The 25,027-nt window shown below is 32.2% G+C and overlaps 1 protein-coding gene across 1 annotated transcript; it reads right to left on the reverse strand.

Annotated features, from left to right (window-relative positions):
- Positions 1-7,087: 7,087 nt before the first annotated feature.
- On the reverse strand, positions 7,088-24,759 carry LOC124356898 (GATA zinc finger domain-containing protein 14-like). The gene is made up of 4 exons (XM_046808182.1): positions 24,738-24,759; positions 18,017-18,156; positions 16,781-16,985; positions 7,088-10,713 (listed from the first exon to the last, which is right to left on the reverse strand). The coding sequence occupies exon 4, from the start codon at positions 10,564-10,566 to the stop codon at positions 8,137-8,139; it is 2,430 nt and encodes an 809-aa protein (XP_046664138.1). The 5' UTR covers positions 10,567-10,713; positions 16,781-16,985; positions 18,017-18,156; positions 24,738-24,759; the 3' UTR covers positions 7,088-8,136.
- Between the last annotated feature and the right edge of the window lie 268 nt (positions 24,760-25,027).

A 25,027-nucleotide genomic window follows, 5' to 3' on the forward strand; every position in this document is an offset into this window, starting at 1 on the left:
ATATCTGTTATTATATAAATAATTGATGGCAGGGTAAGGGTAAGCAGTTTTATGTCTCTGAAACTGGACTCGCAAGATGCATCGTATTTAATACGGTTTATTTTATTGATTATCTTTTTTAAATTAAGAAAAGCTTGTTTACTTCAACTGAATCACCCTAGAATTCAATGTCATGTAAGGTAGGAATATACATATGCATAGTGAACTGTTAGCAGTGTTTCATATTTACTTGTAACCCTACAACTGGCGGTCATTTCATCTTGTAGTGTCGGGGTATTTTAGAGTCTCATGCAAGGTTTTTTTTTAAATGTATAAAAATATAAATTAGTAGCACTATACATGTAAATAGTTTTTTCTCTTTTCAAAATTAAACAAAGAATAGTATTGCATTTAAATTAGGCAAAAAATGTTATCTAAACAATTTTTTAAATGAAATTGCAAAAAGAATTTCCCAAGAGAGAAAAATGTAAATGTGAGATAGCCATTGTGTGTCAAATTTCATCTAGTTTCAGAAAATATAGACTTTGTACACATATACAAAACCATTACAAAGCTATAAAACAAAAACCGGTCATGCACATAAATTACTCGTGTGAAAATCGGGTGTATACGCAAGAGTTTGGTAATACAAGTTTTGCTAAAACAATTCTACAAGCAGATATGAATATGGCGGTTCTACCACACTTTTGGAGCCAACAGAAATTCAATATGAAATCCTGTTCAATGTACCATAAATGAATCTGAGATATCAAGCAGCAAATCTAAATGAAAAATATAACCGAATCTATAACTGTTTGCTTTCGATATTAAGCTGTTTAATGAAAAACTTGTATCCTACAATATTAACCATATTACATTCTTTTTCTTTAATTTTATTCGCTCCAACAAATATTAAATGTAAGTTATCTTTTTTGTTGATTTCTTTGATCTTTTTTTCATCCAGTATATTCAAAAATCTATTTGGAAAATTTTCCAGTTCTGCAATTATTGTTAATCCAAATTGCACTCGAGTATTTCAAGGCCACGATTTTTTTTACATTTTCAAAAGTTGGCTGCCAGTTTTTGTCGCATTCAAATCGTCAGTCTTTTTAGCATGACATCGTTTTGGGTCCATTTAACATCCCCTTTTAATATCTGACAAGCTCGAATAATTTTTTTTCAACCCTCTTTGCGGCTTACCCTATCGAGCAAACCATCAGATTAACATCCCTCCGTCACCAGAGACACATTGCGCGTGTACATTGTAAATTTCTTCACACAAGCTTTTTTTTCTTTTTATCATAAAATCAACCAAATTTTGAGAGTCCCAATGACGCTCGAGTAACTCCCCATTTAGCTTACAGGGCTCCCCTATTATAATATTTTTCAACGAGTTATTCATTTGAACCTTGTATAAATGTTAGATATTGTATTGACTGTGTCCATGATATTGGATAAGAGATATTGACATGTGGTCGATTTGTTGATTATTGTTAACAAGAAACGCTTAGCTGCTGGAAAACTTAGATTGGAAGCTTCACAACAATTTGATGTTTTTATTCATCAACTCTAATACTTAAGAAGCTGTTTTTAACAGTTAGTACAAATTTATATGATAAAACTACATTTTATTGTTGACAAATTACTACACTGTCATAATCAGAAACCATACTAACGATGATGTGACCTCGATACTACACAGATACAAAGCAGTCTTTCTTGTTGGACTATTTTGAAGACCAAGCGCCAGGGTAATACACTGCTGGTATTGAACTTCCCAACCTCCTACATGATATGTGTTGACCCACATTCTTCCTGATTGAGAAGTCGCGGCATCAGCTCTTTTCTACTTCTTTATCGGTTACCAATAACAACAGAATACATGGTGTCATAGTATGTAAATAAATTAAAATATATGCGATTAAATGGATTTTATATTTTGCTATTTCGGCTTGAAGGTTTAATTTTTTTATTGGAGGTGGTTTTGTTTGAAATAAGTCAATATAAGTGAACACTTGATTTTACTTCTCGCTAAGAAAATCGCATCCTCCTAACTTCACATATAAATAAACGCAGTTTTAGTTGTATATCATCTTTTTATTGGATGTTCATTGCGGGTAACTTCTAATATCCCAAGAATTAAGTAGTTTATTTAAATTAAAGTTCTAAATTACGTGCTCTGTGTTAGGAATATTCCACCAGCAATTTCGTCTGTCAGATATACAGGTTTTTCTGTGTAATTTTTAAATGCCGCACAATTGAAGACTCTGTTACCTGAATTTAGCGTATTATACATACTCTAGGAAGTAATAAAGGGTTTTGGATGTATATGTGTTATATTAACACGACTTATGTATCCATGTTATGTATACATTGGCAATAATCAGACAGCCAGAATGTAAAGAAAATATTAGTTTTACATACCTTGGAATAAATTAACTATAGTAATATTGTAATTTTTTATTCATTAAATTTACTTATTTTATTTTAGTTTCCTATTAATTAGTGTTGTAAATAGTAACAAAAAATATTATCAACAATTTTATTTGAGATCTACCCTCCACCACCCCCCAAGTACAGGTAATACTTGAGTGAACTAATCTATTACAGAATTTTAAATAATCAGTTATAAACAGTAATTACTAAAATGTTAGGGGGTTAGTCAAAAATTAACAATGGGGTCATTGTTTGTCATGTAAGTAATTTGTTATTTATGAGTTCTGGTGCTTTCATTGAAGTCCGGGCCCGATGACTGAGATTTAGAGGGTAAGAGTTCTTTAACAATGGAGAATTGGTCCATGGAATGACGTCCTGGCCGCTCACTGAAGTTTTGGTGTCAGTAAAATTATTTATCAACTGGGAATTGGTCCATGGAATGACGTCCTGGCCCCTCACTGAAGTTTGGTGTCAGTAAAATTATTTATCAACTGGGAATTGGTCCATGGAATGACGTCCTGGCCGCTCACTGAAGTTTGGTGTCAGTAAAATTATTTATCAACTGGGAATTGGTCCATTGAATGACGTCCTGGCCGCTCACTGAAGTTTGGTGTCAGTAAAATTATTTATCAACTGGGAATTGGTCCATGGAATGACGTCCTGGCCGCTCACTGAAGTTTGGTGTCAGTAAAATTATTTATCAACTGGGAATTGGTCCATGGAATGATGTCCTGGCTGCTCACTGACATTTGGAGTGTTGGTGTCAGTTCAAATTCTTCACTATCGACTGGGAATTTCAGGACCATGTGTAGAGTTCCTGGCCGCTCACTGACATTTAGAATGTTGGTGCGAGTTAAAATTCTTTATCAAATGGGAATTGGTCCATGGAATGACGTTCTAGCCGCCCACTGACATTTGGAGTGTTGGTGTCAGTTCAAATTCTTCATTATTAACTGGGAATTTTAGGACCATGGGTAGAGTTCCCGGCCGCTCACTGAAATTTGGAGCGTTGGTGTGAGTTAAAATTCTTTATCAAATGGGAATTGGTCCATGGAATGACGTTCTGGCCGCCTATTGAAATTTGGAGGTTGGTGTCGGTTAAAATTCTTCTTTATCAATGGAGGATTTCATGCCAATGTAATGATGTCTCGGCAGATGGCTGAGATTTACAGTGCAAGTTTCAGCGTTGCCGATTTCAGAACATATAAAATATTGAAAAAATATCTTTGGTCCGGAAATAACATTTATAGGTGTAGTATATTTCTTGTGAACTGGCATGTTTTCCTTCAGTGAATGTTATACTAATACTTTAGTTATACACAGGTCACGCTAACTCTTGGAATGGTATTTTGCTAAATGTGTAATAACCATAGTTACTAATTTCAACAATCACATATTAAATATGAATGATCTCTGTGGCTGAATTTGGAAGCCCTTTATTCCAGTAATTTGGTGGACAAAGGCTGTGAAGAAGACAGTGTTTTATTTTGTTTTGTAGAATAAGTTTCTGAAATATTTCAATTGACTAAGATAAATGCCATATATAAGGCTGTAAACTCTCATAATTAATTATTGATTTTGAAATTTAAGTCATTTGTAGGGAGGTCAGTGAGAAGTAAATCGCATTTAATGTACTGTAATACGTAAATGAATGTAAATAATGTTAAATCGATGTAACTCTAACTCCAAAACTTCCGTAGTTATTTAACTCTATCACAATATACATACAAGGTGGCCACGCTTCTGGAATACCTGGAAAGTCATCGAAATATAAAAGGTCATGGAAAGTCATTGAAATTCAAAAGTCGGTCATAAAAAATTTCAGTGGATATTATCCTATGCAAATTTTATTGAAATATGTTGCTGAATTGCAAAATTTAAGGAAGAGAATCCTGAATATGATGAAGTAGATAATTAATTATCAATAGTAACGATTCGTTACCCTAAAATAATGTGAGCTATTTTATTAAAAAATACTATAATTTCTTTAAAAACTAAATTAAATTTAATCAAACAAATTTGAAATTTTTTCTTAATAAATGGCGGACTACAGAAAGTATGCAAATGATATTGAAAGGGCAGAGTTTAAAAATGATTATACAATTAGTAAACATTTGAATGAACCAAATAAAAGAACTGTGTTTAATATTGATTTGGGAGCTAATTTTTTTCGTCTAACTTCCAGTTTTATATTTGTGGAACTTTAACAAAACAAGATGGTCAAGCATATCTTGGAACAAATGATGTTAGATTAATTGATAATTTCATACCATTTTTATTCTCTAAAATTGAAGTAAGAAAACAAAATAAATTTATAGAAGAAATTGAAAATTTGGTCAATTAAGTACAATTAAAGGAACCATTTCGTATTCTAAAAGAGATGTATTTTCAAATAGTTTTGAATCAACTTTTAAATTTGGACAATTTGAAGCGGTTGGCGATTTAGCACATTTCGGCTTTTTTTTAGGGAGATATATTAATGAACTCCCTAAACGCCTTGAACAAGTTCAATGAAATATTTTGTGTGTCTTCGAGAATGGTGTAGATTTACAAATTTAAGCACTTACAAATTAAATTTAGAAGATATAAGTTTTTAAACACCTGCACATTATTGACTGCAACAACTTACGAGACAGTTACTTATACTAAATAGCCACTATTTGAAGGCGCTAAGTTATGATGTATATTTGTTTTTAAAATAAATTTCTGGTTGAACTTAAAGCTTGAGTGTTAGACAACTTTATAATAAAGTATGTGTATTTTTACAATTTTGTTGTGGTTTGCAAGACACCTCAGCCTACTAAAAATTTAAAATCGTCCATAATTCAATCTATAAATATGAGCAGTAATGACCATCATGAAATAATTTTCATTATTTATTAAACATTACTTTAATTATTGTTTGTAAAATTAACTTGATTTTTTGGTCATACTTATGTATTGGAACTGTCACAACAAATTTTTGTTACATTTACTCAAAACTGTATCTACAAATCCTAATCCTAATATTATAAACGTGAGTGCCTATGTTTGTAGTTTTTGCTTTCACGCATGAACTATTCAACCAATTGCGCTGAAATTTGACATGAACATTCTTAGGGTAAAAGAAATAAAGAATATATTCTTATATAAGATATTAAATAAAGTATTCTTATTTCGAAAGAATGCAACACAATAAAATACTTATTATTTAATAACACACATTTATTAAATATATTTACAACTGGTTGCATATTACAAATACAAATTCACAAAGCAGCCCTATACTTATTGAATTATAAAAAATAACTTTGTACAAACGTATACAATCTAGTATAAACAACAATGTAGAAAATGTTTAACTATCAATAACTATGTTAAAAAAATTGTTTAAAATATTAAAAAGTCAAGACAGTAGACTTAACCCTTTTAACCCCAGCCATTTTTCCATGGACTTGCCAGAAAGCCCATGGCGATAAGGGACCGTAGTGCAGAATTGAGGGAAAATTCATCTAGTTTTCTTATTTTTGAAGATAATTTTTAGGTTTTTGTTTTAAATTGTTCACAAATAAGTGTACTCTTAGATGTAATAGTTAAAAAGTACTTTTACAGAGTGATTTGTTTTTTTTAGCGTATTTATACATACAATTTTTTTTATTTTTTATAGTTTGGACATACATAAACGGTAGAAAAAAAAATTGTAGCCCCTGAAAAATGAAGCAATTTTGTTGTACACATATTTCTTACTGCACACACAAAATTTTAAGAACTTTCGTTGATAAATGCAGGAGATATATCCAATTAATTGTATTGCTGCATAAGCACTTCTTCATATATTTCCACATACACGTCAGTAGAAGTATACAGATATGTTTACTTGTTTTTGCACTTTTGAAATAATAACAATTGTAAAATAACACAAACTAATTGTAATGGTTTGTAAGACTAAAACTTGTTTAATTTTTCAAAAAAGTAAAAAAAATAATATTTACAATATATACATTTTATGGTACTTTGGGAATGGGGTCAGATTCCGTTATATGCCCCCAACGCTTAAACCTTTTTCAATGAACTTAGAACGTTATAAAACGATGTAGTTGAGTAACAGAACTAACATTCCATTAATCAACAAGCATTTCCAGGTATTGTGATCGGTATTTTTGTCGCTGTTATCTTATCTTTCTCGAGAATCCCGATTACGGCAGGCCGCGCGGCGGGACTGCAATCACTTATCTACTAGACCGCTCGACTTTGACCTCTGTCTGAGGATGGGGAGGGGTTTGCGATAAGACAATTCCTGTTTTATATTGACGAAATATTGTTCTACGCTAATCTAGTAATCAGTAGAAGCAAAATGTCAAATAACGATTCATGTATGGGTGTGTTTGGTATAATCCCAAAGTACCAGTGTTTATCAAAGTGTTTTCACTCACTGGTAACTTTTCTTTACGACGTTTACTCATGTTTTTTTACTAATAATACAATAAATCACACGAAAAACAACCGCTTTCAATCACGCAAACTAATTGAGGTTATAAGTCAGCATACAACAACAATGCAACTGAAGTCGTCTGACAACTGACATCGACAAATAAACTACGCTCAATGACGACGAAATACGATGCCAATTGGAAGGTCTATTGTTTTTGTATGTAGCCCGTTTCTTCACCGACTACTATACCGAAACTGATGGCATTTGGACATATTATTAGCCAGCTACATTAAATTCTCGAGACGTCCGGTATATCAGACGTTGGGCATTTTAGCTAGACCACCTCTGTCCGATATATCGGACGCCGGGGCTAAAAGGGTTTAAAAAGAGGAATTATAAAGATATTCCATAGTAGGAGACAAATGAATTGGTATTAAATACAAATAAAATCTGTACAATTTATAAAAAGTTTATATAAGAAACAAACAAAATAAATAATCTTTGCTCAAATCAAATCAATTGTTTAAGCATAATTGGTTCCACTAAAAATTCAATTGAACTTAACACTAATGCATAAAATATTATAAATGAACAATACTATAACAAATTGGTATAACAATAAAAACATGACGCTATAAAATGAGACATCAAGTTATTAGCTCAAGAATTTTATCTGTTATATAATTACAGGATGCAATTAAGCTGTATAGTCAAAAAAGATATAAAATAATTTTAAATTCAGATAACAATAAAACAGCCAAAATGTTACTCATTATAAATCATTTTTAAGGTTCTTTAATTTTGATCTGGTATAAAAATTTTTAACAAGCATTCTTTGAACTTACAAGATTTGAAAATTACATTTATGAGGAACATTTGTATAAATTAATGGTTTTGCTATTATGACTGGTCAGGTAGAATAATATATTTTTAAGGTACACTTTCTCAAAGTGAAAATTAATATCACCTAAATTAATGTCAATTAAAAAAAAAATGTAATATATTAAAATTACCAACAAAAAAGTAACATAAACACATGTACAGTGCATGTACATGATTACTGAACTTTTCCTATGTACTTGTTATGAACATTTTTTACCAAAACTTAAAAATAATATTAAGTAGCTAGAAGTTAAATTTTGTTTGACAAAAGCAACTAAGTATTGTTTAATTGGCATGAATCATTCACTCATAGAAAATTATATACATATAGATAACTATCACTACCTGATAACTGATCTTTTTTCAGATGAAGACTACAACAACATTTTTTAAGGCACTAAATATCGTCTGGAACAATTTATTTACTTTTATTTATTTGAAAGAGCTGCAGATAACAATTTTGAGGTCATTTCTTCTAATTCATCTTTTGTTCCAGCTTTCTTCTTTTTCTTCATGCTACCTGTCTTGCCTTTAAGATCGTTCACTACAGTTGGTTTATCTTTACTTTTTATTTTAGATGGTTTAAATTTGAAAGAACCTTTAATATTTGCAGGTTTTGAATTAAGTGTTTTCAATGCTTTGTTCAATAGTGATTGCTGAATATGTTGCATGTCCATTTTATTACCCTTTATTTTTCTGCATTTATTTTTATCCTCTTTGTGTTCTGTTTTTTTAATATTACCCAAAAACTTTATTTTTTCAATCTCTGAGGAAAATTTCTTATGTTTATCTTCTTTCATAGTAGTGCATTCCACTGAAGCTTCTAGATTTGTCTTTGCGAGGTTTGTATTTTCCATAGCTTTTCTCAGTAACATATCTCTCATAATTTCTATCTCGTTCGAAGATGTATCTTCTTTGACAATTCCTTTTTTGTTATTTCTTGAAGTTACAGAGTTGGTATTGTGTTTTTTGTTTTGCATTTTCTTTTTCTTGCTTTTCTCAGGAATATATTCTGAATTTTCCTTTTGTTGTAATTCCTTTGTTGATTTATTATTGACATTACTACACATTTCACTGCTCTTTTGTTGTTTTGTTTGTTTTTTCTTTTTAGAAATACTGTGTCTCTTTCTATACAAAGCCTTTCTTTCACTTTCCAATAAATTTTTTAATATTATTGAAGATGAGATAGCTGAATTACTTGAGCATTGTATTTCATTATTATTTTCTAATAGCTTATGTTTACTTTTATTTTTCTTTGGAGCCATAGGAGAACAATTTATGTTATTCAAATCATGTACCTTATTTTTCTTACTTTTATGTTTGACTATTAGAGAATCATCTTTAGTCTTAGTATTAGCATCATTTTCATCTATTTCTTTAAAATTTTCCTCAACATTAATATGACCATCTCTTGAGTCTCCTGAATATTTTCTTTTCAAATTGGATTTTGTTTGATGTTTGACAGATGGAGAATCACTCTTACTTTCAGAATAAGACTCACTTTCATGTTTATCTTCAAAAATGTCTCCACTTTGAAAATATTCATTAGGTTTTTGTTTTAATTTGTGTTTATTTTTATGTTGGGATGTAGGAGAGTCAATCTCAATCTCAGAATTATTCTCGTTTTTATCTTTTTCTTGAACATTGTTGTCAAAGCTAAGATTTGTATCTTTAAAGTAATCAGAATATTTACTTTTCACTTTAGGCTTCTTGTAATGTTTGATGGTTGGTGAATAAATTTCATTTTCAGCATTAGATTTACTTTCATGTTTATCTTCAAATAATAGGTTTCCACTTTGAAAATCTTGAGACTTTTTTTGTTTTAATTTGTGTTTGTTTTTATGTTCGTTAGTTGGAGATTCAATCTCAGAATTATTCTCGTTTTTATCTTTTTCTTGAACATTGTTGTCAAAGCTAAGATTTGTATCTTTAAAGTAATCAGAATATTTACTTTTCACTTTAGGCTTCTTGTGATGTTTGATGGTTGGAGAATAAATTTCATTTTCAGCATTAGCTTTACTTTCATGTTTATCTTCAAATAATAGGTTTCCACTTTGAAAATCTTGAGACTTTTTTTGTTTTAATTTGTGTTTGTTTTTATGTTTGTCAGTTGGAGAGCCAATCTCAGAATTATTATCATTGTCATGTTTTTCTTCTAAGTACTCAGAATATTTGCTTTTTAATTTAGATTTCTTGTGATGTGTGATGGTTGGAGACTCACTTTTACTTTCAGCATTAGAATCAATTGCATGTTTACCTTTTAAAATAAGGTTTTCACTTTGCGAATCTTCAGAATGTTTTTGTTTCAGTTTGTGTTTATTTTTTTGTTGCACAGTTGGAGAGACAGTTTCAGAATTAGCTTTGCTTTCAACTTTTTCTTCAAAATTAAGATGTTCGTCTTGTAAGTATCCTGAATGATTGTGTTCCCTTTCATGTTTACCAGATGGAAAGTCACATTTATTAAAATCATCTTCAATCTTATCATTTTCCTCAAAAAAATATTTTGAATGGGGTTCATTTTCATACCCACCGTAAGTTTTACGTTTTGATTTATGTTTCTTTGCAAGTTTAATGTTATAAAAAGGATCCATTTCTTTTTTACTTTGGCTTATAGTGCAGATTGCAATTGAATTTCTTCTTTTTCGTTTTTTATTTAATCTGTCAGTATTTGACGGTTTAGCTGTAGATTTATTGAACACTTCCATTTCTTCTTCATTTTGTACTTGTGAATTCTCTTCTATATGGTGAAGAACTTCTTTAGTTCTAACTGGTTTTGTCCTAACTGTTATTTTACTTAATAAACTATCACTTACAACACTAGACAACTCATGTAAACTGTCACAGTTTCCTTCATCCATAATCAGTGTTATTTATAAACAAGCACCAAGAAATAATTAGCAACTCTTATTGGGCTAAGAGAAGCTTAGTTTTTCTTATAAATATCAATTAGAGTGGATTCAATTCACTGTCCTTTCTTCAGCAAACTAAATGACGTTCAGCATTATCTGAAACAAAGAAACGACGTAGATGATGTCCATGTTTTGTCTCTGCTTGTGAGCAATTGACTAATTTCTAAAGGGCATTGATTCATTTCTTTAGTAACACTTGCGGTACATCTATTTTTAATGTAAGGGCACATAAACCCTCATTTATGACTACACAAAACCATTAACATATTTATGTGATATATGATTTAACTCTTGATTTTAATATTATGAAATTGTACACTGAGCTTATGCTTCAACAATTTAAGTTATGTGATATAATTTTATTTTAGGCATTTCCTTGTAATATGTGGAACTTAGCATTAAATGTGACTTTTCTAAACCAAGAACTATTTGTGGTGCAACAGTTATTGATCCAAATATGGTATCTATTTGCTGCTATTAAGGAGCATGCGTGTCATTTACATATATATTTATTTCAAATATATTAGACTGTAGAAAATTAAACTAATTTTTCAATAGACAGTTAATTCATTTTATAAATGCACAAAATATAAAATCAATGAGTAACATTTGGTTGGATCATTAAAATATCACAGTAAGAAAATAGAATATTTCACAATAACATGTGAGCATTGTTGCACAAAACTACTTGATAGCCAACTCAATACAATAAACATGATCCATCCCATTACAGTATACAGCTGCGTAGGATAAGACAGTCAAACTTTTTTAACTTTTCAATCTAAAATCAATAGTGCTCTTCCTTGAACCAAGAGGAACCGAACCTATGATCCAAATTTTAAGTCTCTAGTACCTTACTATTGAGTTTTCACACAGATGGTCAGACAGCCTTTTTTAACCCTCAAAGTGCTACTATCGCACTGTGCGATATGTTCGTACCACTTCAAAGGGCTACTATCGCACTGTGCGATATGTTCGTTTTTTTCATATCACAGACGAACGGTTCGCTCAATAACGACGTGGTTTATAAGGCTACATGTAGGAATAAATTCCCTATCAAGTAACGTAATTAGAACTATGTAATTCAGAAGTTTACGAGGAAGAGTAAGAAGAATAGTCAGCTGATTTCGATGCGTGTTTGTCTGTTACGGTCGTCTCGCGGCCGACGCCCTGTGACGTTATTGTTTTGCTTCGTTCTTTTGATTTGTAAGTGACTTATATTATTGTTTATTGAGTAATTATTTGTGCTATGAGTGAACTTAGTAATTCAAGTGCCATTAGGCGCTGTTTTGATGACGATTTGAGTGGAAATGATAGCGATGCAAGCAGCACCCCCACCAGAGAGTGACTCAGACTAATTTTTTTTAGTCTAATGTAAATATGTATGTAAGCCATTTTTTTTGTATTTTTAATACTTTATCTGTCATTTTTCTTACTTTTACTCATATCAGTAACTAAATATATGTTTATTTTGAGGCAATAATCACTATTCAACTACTTACTGCCACTTGTTGATGTGGTAAATATTTTAGTAAAATTTTTGCGAAAAAACATTGTTTTGTTTTTTTACCAATTAGTATTGTGATATGTTGTGCAAAAGGTTAAGAAGTGATATTTTTCTTATTCAGCATTATATTTGGAACATTTTGCATATTTTTAGAACTAGGACTACTACATTTTATAAAAACTATACGTCAAGGATTTTGAAAAATAAAAATATAAAAAACTACACAACCGGTTAGCAGTACCAGATTTTTTTATGATAAAAGATAAGCATTTTTATTTTTACTTGATCTTATAGAACATATGTTTGTGTAAAAAACCATATGTAATACATGCAATTTGAACATATGTACGTATATAAAAAGTTGTTTAAAAAAGAAATGTCATATGCTCGAAAATGGCCTAGCACTTTGAAGTGGTTTAGTCATCACTTGGAGGGTTAACTTTTCAATCTAAAATCAATAGTGCTCTTCCTTGAACCAAGAGGAACCGAACCTATGATCCAAATTTTAAGTCTCTAGTACCTTACTATTGAGTTTTCACACAGATGGACAGACAGCCTTTTTAACTTTTCAATCTAAAATCAATAGTGCTCTTCCTTGAACCAAGAGGAACCGAACATATGATCCAAATTTTAAGTCTCTAGTACCTTACTATTGAGTTTTCACACAGATGGACAGACAGCCTTTTTAACTTTTCAATCTAAAATCAATAGTGCTCTTCCTTGAACCAAGAGGAACCGAACCTATGATCCAAATTTTAAGTCTCTAGTACCTTACTATTGAGTTTTCACACAGATGGACAGACAGCCTTTTTAACTTTTCAATCTAAAATCAATAGTGCTCTTCCTTGAACCAAGAGGAACCGAACCTATAATCCAAATTTTAAGTCTCTAGTACCTTACTATTGAGTTTTCACACAGATGGACAGACAGCCTTTTTAACTTTTCAATCTAAAATCAATAGTGCTCTTCCTTGAACCAAGAGGAACCGAACCTATGATCCAAATTTTAAGTCTCTAGTACCTTACTATTGAGTTTTCACACAGATGGACAGACAGCCTTTTTAACTTTTCAATCTAAAATCAATAGTGCTCTTCCTTGAACCAAGAGGAACCGAACCTATGATCCAAATTTCAAGTCTCTAGTAACTGTCTATTGAGTTTTCACACAGATGGACAGACAGACATATGAACAGACTGTCCTTTGACCACAAAATTTATAGGTTACTTTCGAAGAAACCTATATCCCAAGTTTCAAGTTTCTAGGACCTTTGTATCAAGAATTATTGCACATGAGACAGATGAACAGATAGACTGACTACTCTTTGGGCTTTTGACTCCAAAATCAATAGTGTTCAATAGAGTCAAGAGAAACCCCCCAGGTACCAAGTTTCAAGTCTCTTGTGATGAAGATTTATTGTACAGACAAACGATAAGGCACTGTAGAGTCCTTCATAAAGAACTGTTATATTAAATATAATACATTAAGAAAAGAATTACAAGGGGTGAAAGTAAGGTCCGATTTCTTACTCTGGCCACATCGCTTACTCTGTATTGTATGTCAAAGTTTTGTCAGAGTATCACATAATAAGTGCTGCATTTATTGTTCCTCATTCCATTAAGTCGACTAACAATATCCCATGTCTATTCCAAAACACGGTTACCATAGCCTTGCGTGTTTAAGGTTGTTTGTTAGGCTTTGAATTTAACTGGTGACATTGTAATAACCCCATTCCATTGACTGGTGTTTCGTTTCTGGGCTTATGTGAGAAACCCATGTCTCATCACCTGTGAAAATGTTTTCTAAAAGTGTATCTCCTCATAATATTGGATTAAAAACTCAAGAGCACAACCCATTCTTCTCATTTTGTGTTCCTCAGTAAGCAGCCTGGGAACCCAACGTGAGCACAATTTCCGAAATTTCAAAAGTTCAGAGACAATTTTATGCAATGCCATTTACTAATGGTCAGAAATTCCAAAGCTAATGATGTAATGGTAAATCGCAGATCTTCACGAATCTTTTTATCAACATTTGACCAAACTTTCCTTGATTACTGATAACTGGCCAGATCGCGGATCATCATGGAAATTTTCCCGTCCATCTTTAAAAAGTTCTCTCACTTCCGCAGTTTGCTGTTACTCATTGTATTAGGGACTTATCTGTCTATAAATGTTCACTGCTGAAAAGTTTCTTGCTGTAAAAAACTGGATAACACCGTATTTCGCAGTCAGCAGGTTGATCAATTGTTTTGAACATCTTAAATTCGCACAGTAAATAGAGGTCTACAATGATTTTACGGCAAATTACATCATTTAGTACATAAAACACGCTGGGAGTCGACACACATCTGTTGTAGACAATAGGCTTTATTTGTACATTCTTAGAGAATAACAACTGTGTCAAAACAAAAGTATAATTCACTGCTGAAAAGTTTCTTGCTGTAAAAACTGGACAACACCGTATTTCGCAGTCAGCAGGTTGATTAATTGTTTTGAACATCCTAAATTCGCACAGTAAATAGCGCTCTACAATGATTTTACGGCAAATTACGTCATTTAGTACATAAAACACGCTGGGAGTCGACACACATCTGTTGTAGACAATAGGCTTTATTTGTACATTCTTAGAGAATTACAACTGTGTCAAAACAAAAGTATAATTCAGGGATGATACAGGTATAGTTTTAAGTGTCAAGATTACATTGAGTTTTCCAATTTAAGAACTCTTCAATTGTGTAAAATGGATAATGCAGCAACCATCTTCTTAGCTCTCTCTTCATGGCATCGCTACTGCTCTGTGATTTGATGTCTTCAGGTAGGACATTAAAAAGCTTGGATCCCATATACGATGGCTTCTCTGAAAACAGTGCCATTCTGTGTACTGGTAAGGTAAAATCTGCAGTCTGGCGGGTGTTGTGTGTGTGCAGGTCCCTACCCCATGTCAAGTTTTTATTGTATACGTACATATTCACTTGAAGTATGTATAGAGACACCACAGTGATTATGCGGAGCTCAATAAAGGCATATCTACACAAGTTTCTCTAGAATGTAGACCAGCTAAAATGCGGACACACTTTTTTTGAAGAATAAAGGTTCTTTGTAGATTTGCTTTACTAGAGTTGCCCCACGCTGAAAGACAGTAGCTGAGGTGAGACTCAAAAACAGTATAGTAAGCGGTAGTTGCTGTTTTTAGATCATTTATACAGGGTGTCCAGCAACCATTCGAACAAACTTTGCCACATTGTTCAGCAGGCCAAAACTAACAAATAATGCAATATAACAGGTGCCCTATTTCGCTTCGTTTAGCGTCTGTCTGTCTGTATGTGTTTTTTGGGAAAAAAATTACTACTCAAAAACCACTTAAGATACAGAATTCAAACTTAACAGTTATGTTAACCTAGTGTTGGTCCTTCTCAGTGAAAAAAATAAAACAAATATCTCATTGCATTTCAAAATGGCGGCCGTTCAAAATTTTCAAATTGTATTAGCTTTGAAATGGCTACTTTGACAACAAATTCACCAGGATAACTTTTTTTAGCATATTTTATAACCAATTCAACAATTTTGGTTTCAAAAAGATTGAATAACAAATAACTGAGTTACAGCACCCAAACGTAAAAACAGGTTAAATCCATGCATTGCAAGTACATACAACAATGTAGTGGATTTTTACGAATAAACTTTTTAAGGTTATCAAAAAAAACAAGGCTAAAAAAAGTTATCCTGGTGAATTTGTTGTCAAAGTAGCCGTTTCAAAGCTAAAGCAATTTGAAAATTTTGAAATGCAATGAGATATTTGTTTTGTTTTTTTCACTGAAAAGGACCAACACTAGGTTAACATAAATGTTAAGTTTGAATTCTGTATCTTAAGTGGTTTTTGAGTAGTAATTTTTTCCCAAAAAACACATACAGACAGACAGACGCTAAACGAAGTGAAATTGGGCACCTGTTATATTGCATTATTTGTTAGTTTTGGCCTGCTGAACAATGTGGCAAAGTTTGTTCGAATGGTTGCTGGACACCCTGTAGACTTAAGTCTCTTTACAACATAAAGTCCTATGGTCAGCTTTTTGCAGAGATTGTCAACATGTGTAGTCCATTTTAGGCTGTTGTCAATTGTAATACCCAAGTATTTGGCTTCATTACGCCTGTTCGCTTGCAGATTGAATAGTTACTGCAAAATGGACTTTATTTTCCGGATAAGCCTCGTATCTGTTGTCTATTATGGTAAAATAAGTGTTACTACTTAAACCTTGGAAATATAGTTTATGCAAAAGTAAAAATTTGTATAATTGATTTATAATAATTATAAATATTTGTTTAAACTTGTTCAATGTAGTAAAAATAAAAAGTTTAATACATGTTTTTGTGTTTTCTCAATTAACTTAGAACAACACAAATAGCTTCAGGCTGTAACAAGGAAAGTACTCTGGGAGAGAGATTGAAGTGCCCCAAAAATCATATAACAATAATAACATAATGATTCGTATGCCATCTAGGATAGAAGGTTGTGGAAGAATGGTGTAATAATTAGAAAACTTGACAAAAGGTCCTGGAGGAACCAAGAATTTATTATGTACTAGTTTAGAATAACTTTACACTGCAACATAATAGTATATTGGTGTTTTTGCAAACTAAAAATATTATATATTGAAATTACCTTATTGTTTATAAAGAGCCTTTAATGTATGGTAACTCGCCACTCAAATCCACATACTTAATTTTAAAAGTAACTTCATCACCAATATTTAAAGTACTCCCATTCCAATCTTCAACTGTGATTCTCATGGGGCGTGGAATGGTTATATTGAATGTTTTATGCACCAAGCAGGCTATATGATTATTATTCTTCTTGCTTACTATTCCTGGAACATTTAAAACAATTATTATTAAAAAAAAAAAAAAAAACATGTAATACATCAATTCTTCAGAGTTGTAGAAATTTATTAAGTAGGAGAATATTTTGTACAGGGATACATTACAGAAACTTTTTTCCACTATCGAGAAACTAATAATCATGTATTCGTGTACAAACAATAAAAATTATGTTGATGTTTCTTACTACTGTATTTAGTTCCCAATGAAACCTGGATCAAGTTAGCTATTGATCATTTCAATTGATAGCTAAAATTAAAAAAATACTTATTGGTTAGTAAAGCCTATCACTTGTGAGGGTGGGAAAAAATTTTATTTCTGTCTATCTGTCTACATATCACAAACAAAATGGCCTGCACGAAATTTTCCATGAAGCTTCATTTTTATATAAGCAACCCTAAGTTAGATATGGTTCATGTTACTCAATGGGATTCAAATGAGCATTAGCAAATATATAGCATATATAATATGTATACTTGGGTCTTATGGGTAACTATGGTGACAATGAGAAAACAGCAGAATAAATAAATGTGTCAACAGACTGTGTACAACCATGTGATTTGAACATGTGACATATTCATAGAGTAAAATGAATAAATACTAGAGTGGAAAGTCAATTTCAATGATAAAAATCAGTGACAAGATTTAATTTTCAACACGCTCTGTGTAATAGTATCCTCCCAAGCTCACCGGGACTTTTACTATTTTAACATTTCTATGAAACTTAACTTAACGAACAAAATATGAACGTGACATGTGGCAAGATATCCCGACTTTAATTTTGTAAGAAACTTCATTTCCACAAAGACAAGAATGTGTTCTACGAAGATGCATGTCTAACTATTGAATTTGGATTTTTTTTATTATTTCTTTTCTGTATGATCGTTGATCTGTCTATCTGCCAACAGGGCATCTTGAGAATTAATTGAGTTAGACATATATGCACTCAGTGGCACACTCGTTGTATAGACACTAAGTATATAGACACTGATAGACATTTCACTCGTATAAGTTTATTTACCTGTTAAAACACTTCCTACTTTCGGTTTGAAGACATAAACATCAGCAACGTAGTCGACTGGAATCTGAACGTTTCCTGGATTGTCTTCCGATATTGTGGTTACTTGCACATTTTTAAAACTTAAAATAATACCATCCAACCTATAAAGAAAAACATGAAAAATCATTTATATGATCCCAAACATTGTTATTGTTTCAACACAATTTGAATACATTTTAAAATGTCTAAATATTAAAATGGAAGATCATGGTAAACACTTTTAAACGTGTGATCTTCCAAAACCAATGTGTCTAGTAATAAGTTTAGGTACAAGTTTCACAATGCAGTAATAACTCTAACCTTGTTAGCAAAAGGTTTACATGTGTAGTCAGTGTAACCAATATTTCTTTTGATTATTTGTTATGTCTAAAACCTGTGCTTGATGAGCTGCAGACATTTTTTCGAAATATACGGATTCCAACTTTCATGTTTTGGTATGACTAAACAAAGCAGGCATATCAAAAGTACTGTTTTTCTTAGATTAAGAAAACTATAGAGCAACAAAGATGGTGAGATCAATACTCAACTGATGCAACCTTGAATTGGGACTAGTATGTTTTCATACTAGTACTCTTACTTAGTACTAAATATGAGCCAAATTTCAAATTTTCATTTTCATGCCCAACAGACATATTGAGCTTCAACTTTTGAAAATTTTACGTTTAAAAAATTTTTTTATTTAAAATCCTATGCAAGTCCACAGCTTAAAACTTCAGAATTTGGCGTACCCACCTATACCTATATATCTATAAGATTAAAAAATAACAAACACATAGTCATTTGCCATCTTCTATAAAAATATGTTTGAAAATCCATTTTTGCAATCTTATTGCTTTTAGAACGGTGTTCGATATTTATTGAGGAGAGAATGTTTACTAAACAAGGATATTGTGCCTTGCTCTCCACCTCCCTAGGTAACTGTAATCTGTTACCTTGTGTAGCAGAGTTGCTGGAATCTGCAACTCCTCAGCTACTTATCAGAAAATCAAGTTTAAATTTATATACATTTGAGGTTTAAGTTCAGTCTCATTAAATTTTGAAAAGGGCACTCCAGAAAGAAGGAGTATGTAAAAGCGAGTCGAACGCTCGTACCCGCCCAGTGAATTGTGATTATCATCAATGACATGACATCACTTCTTTTCACTATAATGTTGTCTTGTAGTGGTCTTCGGACCTATCTACGACTGAAGAGACTAAACAAAGTCGAAACAACAGAAGCACACCTCCATCCTGAAAGACGGAATGGTTTGTAATTTATTGACGCAGGCTCAATCAATTTAGAACATACAAGCCACGCCGGAACGGATTCGGACACACACGAAACGTAACGTGCGCCGACATCAATACTCGGAGAGGTTGATGTTTTGGTTTTGAATTCTAAATGTAATTAAAACAATTGGCAAAGGGTTTATCCCTTTCAACCTTATAAAATGATAACCTGTAATGGCGTCAATAATTCCCTATCACTATTACGCGCAACCGGGTTAAAGTGATACACAAGGTAACAGATTACAGTTACCTAGGGAGGTGGAGAGCAAGGCACAATATCCTTGTTTAGTAATCTTATTGCGTTAAACTTTGAACAGGTATTTAGATCTACACAGTACATTTAGTTTTTATACAAGGGAACCACCCAGAGAGTGCAGTTGGCGGCGACCAATAGAATGACTGGCCTGCGCGACGGTTGCCACACACTGCGTGCCGCCCGGGCACGGCTGGGCATTGTGGCTGATAAAAACCGCTGCTGCTGTCACACTAAACAATTGATACTGAACATTTAAAACTTGATCAGTATAATTGAAAAACAATATTTAAAATGCTGTTGACAGTTTGCTATATTAATTTAAATTACTTGTATAGGTTTATTAGTGTTATTTACAAACTAACCATCGGTGAAACAAACAAATCGTCCCGTCAGTTAGTCAGAGTAAAGTACTTGCTTTTTTCCATTACGATAACAACATTCCGTTTCAGTTCATGATTTAAACCACACACAAAATTAATATACATGTTGCTTATATTGGACACTGCATGACGTGTTGCTTGATTGGAAATAATTAAAAAAAAATATAACAATACAATCAATTTTTAAAATTATCGAACAATTGATATTTTTTTAAATTATGAAATAACAAATTTTTCCATAAATAACTTTTAGGGCCTACTATTTTAAAGTGAAATTCGTTAAAAAGCATGATTGACTTAATAATATTCTTACCTTTGCACTCTGTATATTATTTATTTCGCTTCAGGCGGCTATATTAGATAGCCAAAACTCGGAGGGGGGTCCTTTCTTCATTTTCACTTTCTGGCCTCCACTGCTAATGTGTTAGAATTGGTCTGCTAAGTTTATAATTATTTGCTCCTACAAACCACTTGTGCGGATACATTCCTTTTCAAAATCAGTTGCTGCAAGGCTTCTGCGTGCTGAATCTTGATTGCAGCCTTCTTTAGTCACTTTGTCCAGAGCACCATGGAACAAGTTCTCAACGTCGGTTATTTTAATGTCTCATTATTACTTGCTACCTCTCCCTTCACTTGAGCCCAGACATTTCAATGGGATTGTACTGGCAGTGATAAGGAGGAGCCTGAATCTGTATGTCACATTTTCATTGGCATAATACGTCGAGTTTCAAATGTTTTTTGTTGGGGTTTTAGTATGGGGAGGAACCCTCATTATAAGTTCTGGTTTCGTTTCTTTCATACAGTATTGTATGTTTTTTCGAGACAGCCAAATTTTGAATCTCTTCCTTTCTCCACGGGCTGAATTTTGATTTTTCTCGGAGAGTACTGAGTGGTTTGGAGCATTGTCCATAACGATGATCGAGCCTTCTTCCATAAATGCATAGCAATTTTTTAAAACCAATTTTACTACGATTCAGCGTTCATCTCATCGTGAAAGTTCCGAAATGGATGATGTCTTAGACCGAAAAGCCCCACTTACATTCTTTCAAAACCCATCTGCCGAACCGACATGACAAATTAATTATCTTCTACCTTTGCCGGAGAGGAACCTTTAGTCCACCCGACTCAGTCGTTTCCTCGCCTTATGTATTTTTCGAGTATGGGTTTTCATTAACCCATGTTTCATCGAAGGTAATATATGGGCTACAATACCAGATTCTCTAAGCTCTTGCATAAATCTCAAAAATTTGATAAACGAGCCGCTACAATATCATTTTCGTTCCAATAAAAACTTTCTCCATCAATTGGTTTTCTTTATACAATAGCACTGTCTGACGGTCAGAGACGGAAGGAGGGAGGGCTGTTTCTTGGAAAAAACAGTATGACTCATCCGTCTGGTATTGCACCATGCTGGCTGGTGCGGCTTTTGTTTACAGGTATTTCACCCGTTTCCTCCACATTTTCACGTTCTAACATCATCTATTAATGTACAGTGTTCAAAATTTCATTGGATGTTATAAAAAACCTGTTACTTTTAGAATTTATATAAGAAAGTACATTCATATTATATAAATACTTGTGGCTGTATGATTTTTTAACTATGGCCAGTTTAAATATTTAAAATATCCACGTGTGAAAACAATTTTACATACACACAGATTCAAGACTATTAATAGCCAGGTAGGAAAAAATGCTTTCAAATGGTTATACATTTTTGAGACGAAGTGCGTAACAAAAACGTTTGCGTCGGCAACAATTCCCACCGTCTATATACTGAAATAAGTATTTTATGGAAAAGAACATATATTTCAGGATGTATTTGATAACTTTCTTACCAAATTGAAAATCCATCTAGCATTAAATGATAATACTATGCAACGTAAATGCCTTATCTATAATATCAGTGATTATTGGTATTATCTACTGTTAAAATACGGGAAATCAACGTTTTAGCCGGGTATTTTTATGTTTTTTTAATTATATTATTAATTATATTAACAATATTATCGGCTAAGATTTTATCCTACGATCTTCGTATATGAGTAATATAATTTCAATTAATTATTCCAATCCAATTTAACTAAATGGAAATAAGCTACAGAGATGTACTTTTTTTTAAAATGACCTGTTAAAATTACATTTTGTAATAAGTAGTTAATTAATTCAAGAAAAGCTCTAACATTTTCTTTCGAGGCGTTACGATTTTGTATTTTAAGAACGCTGGACTCTGCGCGGCTTGTGGTTACAGCGGGGAACAAAGGTTTGGCAACGTCGCTCGTTCTTGTTGGCCGTCAAGGTCCACGGGGAACCCAACAAACCACACAACCAACAAACACAAACACGCCCCCCAACACCCCAAACAACAGAAACCCCAAACAACAAAAACCAACACCAACACCACCCCCACCCACAACCACCAACCACACCAAACACCACAACACACCCACCAACAACCCCAACCACCAAACAAACCCACAACCCACACAAACCACACAACACCCCCACACACCCCCAACCAACCCCACCCAAACCCCCCCACACCACAAATCTCACCACCCACAACCACAAACCAAACACACCCACCACACAAAACACCCCCAACAAAAACAACCCAACCTACCACCAAACCACAAACACCACAAACCAAACAACAACACAACACACAACAAACCCTCAAATAGGTCCTCCTCAACTGCACCTTTGTGGTTTTTTGTATAGGTGCATACCCATAGGTCCATATTAATATTCGGATCTTTCTGAAGAGATTGGTATTTATTTTAATGTTCTAGGATGCATTGTTTTTAAAGCTGAGATATTTAATTAGCGCAAAAATCCCTAGAAATAAGCCATCGTTTGAGATGGAAAAATGGCCACCATCGGCTGTAAAATTTAAAAACAAATTGTATTTTTGTGCTTCTAATGCAATTTACTTTCAAGAAAAAAAAATCTTGAAGCAACCAAATAATTTATTTCTGGACCACTTAATATGGATTGATCCATTCACTATAACAATATTACTTTTTATGGTGAAATTTGGAATACCTATAACATAATTTGGTTAAAATATTTGTATTGAAGATTCTTTACTCATGAATAACGATGATTTAATAATAATATTAAATCATCGTTAATAATAATAATTCAATTGTTGGTTGCTTATTACACTGCAGCCATAAGAATAAGTTTGGAAATAATGCAAACAAATTTAACTAAACTATCTACAAACGAATAAATAGTGTAAAAAACGGATGCATAAGCAAAATCAACGTAACTTTTAATTTGGTATGTACACACAAATGTATTTACAAACTACCTGGTAAATTTTGATCACATAAATATATATTTCCTCTGGTTAATAACAAATATTTGAATTTCATAATATTTTAAATGCACATGTAACTTGCAAAACTATTTTATGGTATTAGAGTTAAAGCGCGGCGATACAGTGATGAACACCATGGTTATCCATGATTCAGTGAAGGCTACTGCACATATGGTTGTTAATGCTGTACTAAGCTATTTTGACCACAGAATATTCAGATAAGCTATCGGGCACAGATAATGCTAAAAGTATAACCACAAAATGACACTTTTAACTATTAAAAACATAGTTATCTTGATTTGGATCCTCTAAAACCAAAAAGGCCTATAGTTTTGTTCAGGAGCACGAGCAAAATACAATAATGTTAAAATTTGGATTGGCCATTCTGCTTCACTGATACCAATAATATTCATGTTAAACGCATTAAACTTTGATTAACACACAAACAATTGATTAACATTTTGAAATTTATTAACATGTGAATCATTAATGATTTTACATTTTTCTATATTCTAAGTGTAAAAACTTCTAAGCTTTTTCAATAAACAAGAAAGTTAATCCATTTTCAGCAATTTTATATGGAAATAGGCTAGATTTTTTAAATTAATTTTTCACAAGTACCAACTGATCCATACATATCTACCCAATTTAGAAAATTGGGTAGGGTACAATAAGCGGACCCGGTTTTTTTATATTGAAGAATATAATCATCGATACCTAATATTCGCATCTCAAATCCTAGACTATCAATTGATATAAAAGTATCTATAGTCCTAAATAACAATCATATGTTTTAAATTAAAATATGAGTATACTGTATAGGCAAAATTATAAATAATTAAGAAATTACATAAATAATAAATGAACCAGAACGAAGATCGATCAAACAGGAAACTCATAAATAATTATGAGCTACAATTCATTATGGTTTATGTCATAATTATTGAATTGTTTATAATTATATAACGTAATTATATATATATATATATATATATATATATATATATAACGTGTATGTATAGTAATAATTATTATTGTTATATATATATATATATATATACACGTAATCGTACATATTATAATAATATGAATACGTGTATGTAGATGGTATATATAATAATAATACGATTACGTATATTATTGGAGTGTTTACTGCTGTTGAGGCTTCAGTATAATAAGAGAGGCCACCACCACAATAAAATCATATTTATGATTATCTAAACTATATAAACAGAAATATAAGTTTATATGACTTTAAAAATCCATATTTACACTTTTTATGTTTTTTTACGGAAATGTACCAACGCACTTATGTTTGATGCATAGGGGCAAGACATAAAACCAATATATATATGTTGACACATAATGTATTCAATACCCTAAAACCATTTTTATGAATCATTTTGGTTATAAATCAACTAAAAAATAAATATAAAACCCATTGATGTTACATACCTATATTTACAATATTATACAAGTGTAGAATTCAGCTCTACTCTGTGTCGCTGTTGGATCACCTCCGCCTCTTTCTACCTGTTGTTGGTCTGTAGAAGTGCTCTAGGAGGTGATAGCAGTTCTGGTGTATTCCACCATTGCATCCTGGACACCAGTAGCTAGTTTTTTTCTTTATGTTATGTTTTTCTGAACACACCATACACAATCGATTGTTTTTTCCGGGAAGCAAAACTAGTTGGTGCACTGGACCAAGAACATCAACTCCTGCTCCTGGAATTGACAGTTGCCTT

This window comes from Homalodisca vitripennis, chromosome 1 (genome assembly GCF_021130785.1).
Source record: "Homalodisca vitripennis isolate AUS2020 chromosome 1, UT_GWSS_2.1, whole genome shotgun sequence".
NCBI lineage: Eukaryota > Metazoa > Arthropoda > Insecta > Hemiptera > Cicadellidae > Homalodisca > Homalodisca vitripennis.